This window comes from Lepidothrix coronata, unplaced genomic scaffold (genome assembly GCF_001604755.1).
Source record: "Lepidothrix coronata isolate B3197 unplaced genomic scaffold, Lepidothrix_coronata-1.0 Scaffold281, whole genome shotgun sequence".
NCBI lineage: Eukaryota > Metazoa > Chordata > Aves > Passeriformes > Pipridae > Lepidothrix > Lepidothrix coronata.
The window spans coordinates 515,500-519,720 of record NW_016690461.1 but is presented as its reverse complement, the minus strand read 5'-3'; the positions used below and the strand labels follow the sequence as shown (position 1 = coordinate 519,720).

The window sequence follows — 4,221 nt, the reverse complement described above, 5'->3', positions numbered from 1 at the left end:
AGAAACGGGCACAGCCCCCCAGCATTGTGGTGGCACCAGGGACACGCCACCACTGGGGACAAGGCACCGTCCCCACAAGTCGCGGGGGCACGTGGGACCTGCCAACACTGGGGATGGGCACCGGGGGGCGGGCACAGCCCCCCAGCATTGTGGTGGCACCAGGGACGCGCCAGCACTGGGGACAAGGCACTGTCCCCACAAGTCGTGGGGGCACGTGGGACCTGCCAACACCGGGGATGGGCACCGGGGGGCGGGCACAGCCCCCCGGCCCTGCCCCACTCACGAGATGGCCTCGATCATGTCGACGCCCATCTCGACGCAGCAGTGAGCGTGGTCCCCCCGCGCCTCCGGCAGCCCCGACACGCAGTAGTAGCAGTCCCCCAGGATCTTGATGCGCAGGCAGTGGTTCTCCTGGGGGGCACAGGCGGGTCAGGGGGGCTCTGGGACCCCCCCCAGACACCCCCGGCCCCTCCACTCACCGCCGCCAGCTTGTCGAAGCGGGCAAAGAGCTCGTTGAGCGTCATGACGAGCTCCTGGGCCGTGCACTGCGAGGCCAGGCTGGTGAAGCCCTCGATGTCCGCGAAGAGGATGCTGCAGGGAGCAAGGGCGCGGGCTGGGGAGGGTCCACGCGCTGCCCCGGACCCCCTCCCCTGCTGACACCCCCAAAACCTCACCCACGCCCCCGTCCCCCCCCGTACCTGACGTTGTCGTGCTTCTGGATGTAGATCTTGTGGAACATCATGTCCTCCTTCTTGGTGTTGATGTCCTCCTTCATCTCCATGGCCACGTGCTGCGGCAGCACCGAGAGCAGCAGCCGCTCCTGCACCCACGGCAGCGTCATTAGTGGGGGGCCAAGACCTCTGGGACCCCCCCCCAGCCCGGCACGGGGACCCCTGGGACCCCCCCCCAGCCCACCTGCTGCCGGTTCTCCCGCTGGAGGTGCAGCCGTGCCTGGATGTAGCCGCGGGTCTCCTGGAAGGCCTGGCGCTGCGACACCTCAGCGGGGTAGTGGGTGCAGACCCCCACCACGTTGGTGCAGAGGAAGATCAGGGCGTTGGCGCTGAGCTGGGAGGGGGAGGTTGGCTCAGCGTGACCCCCCCCCAGCCGGCTCTGCCACCCCGGTGTGCGCCCCAAACCCCTGCCTCTGGTATGGGGGGTGCTGTTAAGAACTGCAAGGGGGGATGTGGGGCAGGGAGGGACATGGGGACCCAAGGCAGGGGGATGTGGGGACGCAGGGACCCGGGGACACGGGGGACAGGGGGAACAGGGGGCCATGGGGATGCAGGAAACCAGAGAAGGGGGGATATAAGGATGCAGGAACCCAGGGCAAGGGGGACACGGGGACCTGGAGCAGGGTGGGTCACGAGGACACCCTCTGGAAGCGGAGGAAGTCGGGAAGCAGAGATGGCTGCAGTGGGAGCTGCGGTTTCCCCCCTGTCCCAGTCCCCCGGGACCGGAGCCAGGGCTATTTATAGCTCTCCAACACACTGGGAGGGGGGGCCTCGCACCCCCCAGCCCCCTCACATCCCCCTGGAAGCCCCATCGCTCCCGCCCTGGGGGGGTGAGCCCCACCCCGAGGGGCTGCCCCTCCCGTGACCCCCAAAGCCGCGCTGGCCTCGGATCCCCCCTGTCATCGAATTCCTCGCCCTGTGCCCCGCGGGGACGGCACGTGGCCCCAGCCCCGGCCAGGCAGGGCGAGGGTGACGGTGACGAGTGGCCCCGTGCAAGGAGGGGGAGCAGAGCAAGGGGCTGCCAGGGCTGGGAACACCCAGCCCTGGGGATGGGGGACCCCTCTGTGCCCACAGCACCTCACTGGGAGCACCCAGCACGCCAGAGGGGCAGGACAGGGGACACTGCCAGCGTCCCAGTGCCCTGGGGGACAGCCCTCCCCCTCCTCCCCTGGCCCTGCATCCCCTCCTCGAGGATTTCCGCCAGCCCCACAACAGGGGCTTTGTGGGTGCCCCCCTCCCCTGGTGCAGCCCACAATGGTGGGTCTGTGCCAGGACGAGGGGCCCCTCCCGCCCCATGGGGGCTGCGGCAGCAGAGAGACCCTTGGTCTCACCACAGGCCCCTGGCACGGGACCTCCCCCGGGACCCCTCCACCCCCGGGCAGCCAAGGGGCCCCTCCCACGTCCAGAATTTTCCGCCATCAAGTGCAAAACCACCCCAATTTGGCAGAAAGGGAAGCGGGGAGCCGCCGGCTCCCGCTTGGGGGTTATGCCCACAGGCGGGCAGGACCCCCTGGGCTCAGCCCCCCGCCCCGCCGTGTGCGTGTGTCCCCCCTGCCCTACCTGCTTCCAGAGGAAGGGGTCGGCGGCGTTGCGGTGCCAGGCGATGGCGAGGTGCAGGGCGGAGAGCAGGACCCCGGCCAGCACGGCCGCCCGCATCCGCACGGGCAGCAGCGTGTACGTGATGTAGATGAAGAAGACGCTCCACCAAACGCCCTCGGCCGCGCTCCGGGGGGACACGGCCACCGTCCCCAGCGCCTGCACCCCGGCCAGCAGCCCCAGCACCACGTAGCTCACCACCCACATGTAGTCCTGGGGGAAGGCGCTGCGGCTGCACAGCACCATGAGGAGCAGGAACAGGGCCGTGGCCCCGGCCAGCGCGGCGGCCGCCGGCACGTGCGGGGCGCCGGGCAGGCAGAGGAAGAGCAGCATCACCCCGCAGACCAGCACCAGCACCCCCATCAGCACCGTCAGGCTGCTCTGGTTCATCTGGAAGAAGTAGCGCTGGTAGAGCCGCTCCAGTTTGGCCGACTGGAAGCGTTTGGAGCGGAAAACCTGGAGCAGCCGCCGCCAGCACTCGCCAGCCGACGGCCGCCCCCCGTGTCCCCCGACCCCCTTCGGGCCCTTGGCCTCGCCGTCCTCCAGGGCCCCGTCCACCGATTTGAGTCCCAGGTCGCCCGCAGGCCCCTTCTTGCCATAGTGGTCCTCCTGCCAGGTGCAGCGCAGCCCCCGGGGGGGTCCCGCGCCCCTCTCCATCTCAGGGTCCTGCAGGCAGCTCATGTAGCGGGGGCCGCAGAGGCCGGCGCGGGGCCGGGGACCCTTCTTGCCGTTGCGCTCGTCCACCTTGGGCACCAGGATGCCGCTGAACCACGACATGCTGCGGGCACCGGGGGGGGGTTCAGCGCTCGGTCCCCCACCCCGACACCCCGAGAGGGACCCCGGTGCTCACAGGGGTGCAAGGCCACGCAAGGGGCAGAGTGTCCTGGTGTCCCGCTCCACCCTGGGGGATGCAGACCCCAAGTCCCAGCTCTCCCACCACCTCCATGGCCCCTGTGGGAACGGCCGGGGCTGGGTTCCCGGTGTCAGAACCCCGGTGCTTGGTGCCAGTATGCCAGTGCTGGGTTCCAGGTGCCCGGTGCGTGGCCCTGCCGAGGCCGCCCCGAGCCCGCCCTCCCCGGCGCAGCGACCTGCGACAAAGCTGGGACCGACCCGGGCGTCCCGGCCCTGTTTGTCTTGAACGGCGGCCAACGGGCTGCACCGGGCACGGCCGCCCCGGGGCACCGGGAACCAGCCGGGACGTGGCAGCCCGGTCCCAGCCGGCCGCGGTAGGAGCGGGCGAGCGGCGGTGGGGAACGGACACCGAGAAGGGCCGGCCCCGGTGGCGGCGGCCGCCTCTCTCCGTCCCTCCCTCCCTCCTTCCCTCCCCGCTCCGGGCACGGGAGCCCCGCCGAGCCCGGCCCGTTCACCAGGACCCGCCAGCGCCCTCCCGCCGCCGCACCGGCCGCTCCCGCCGCACCGGCAGCTCCGGCCGCACCGGGACCCCCCCGCCGAGCACCGCACAGCCCCCCCGGCGCCGCACCGCTCCCGCCGCCCCGGGGACCAGCCCGGTGTCGCCCCCCCGCCCTAATCCCAGTCCCACTCCCAATCCTAGTCCCGGTCCCGATCGCGGTCCCCGCCGCCGCCCCGATCCGCCCCCCCCCCGCCCGCCGCCGCTCCCGGTGCTCCCGGTCGGCCCCGCTCACCTCCGCCTCCGGAGCCGCCGCCCGCGGGGCCCCGCGCCCCGCCACGGCCCCGCCGCCGCCCGCTCCTACACGGCGGCCGCACCGCGTCCCCGCCGCCCCATCCCGCGCCCAGGCCGGGCCCCCGGTGGCGGTGGCGGCCCCGGTCCCGGTCGCGCAGCCCCGGCCCGCCCCGGCCGGTGCCCGCCCCCCCCCCCGCCCGGATCCGCTCCCGGGCGCTCCCGGCCAGCGGCCTTAAAGGCGCAGCGGCGGCG

General features: G+C 72.8%; 1 protein-coding gene across 1 annotated transcript in view; it reads right to left on the bottom strand.

Annotated features, from left to right (window-relative positions):
- Positions 1-3,387, bottom strand: part of ADCY6 (adenylate cyclase 6) — a 21,392-nt gene extending 18,005 nt beyond the window's left edge. The window contains exons 1-5 of the mRNA XM_017836660.1: positions 2,292-3,387; positions 916-1,065; positions 699-820; positions 480-591; positions 284-411 (exon numbers count right to left, since the gene is read on the bottom strand). Of these exons, the coding sequence (XP_017692149.1) occupies positions 284-411; positions 480-591; positions 699-820; positions 916-1,065; positions 2,292-3,104 (1,325 nt within the window). The 5' untranslated portion in view covers positions 3,105-3,387. The remainder of the gene's footprint in view (positions 1-283; positions 412-479; positions 592-698; positions 821-915; positions 1,066-2,291) is intronic.
- Positions 3,388-4,221: the final 834 nt, after the last annotated feature.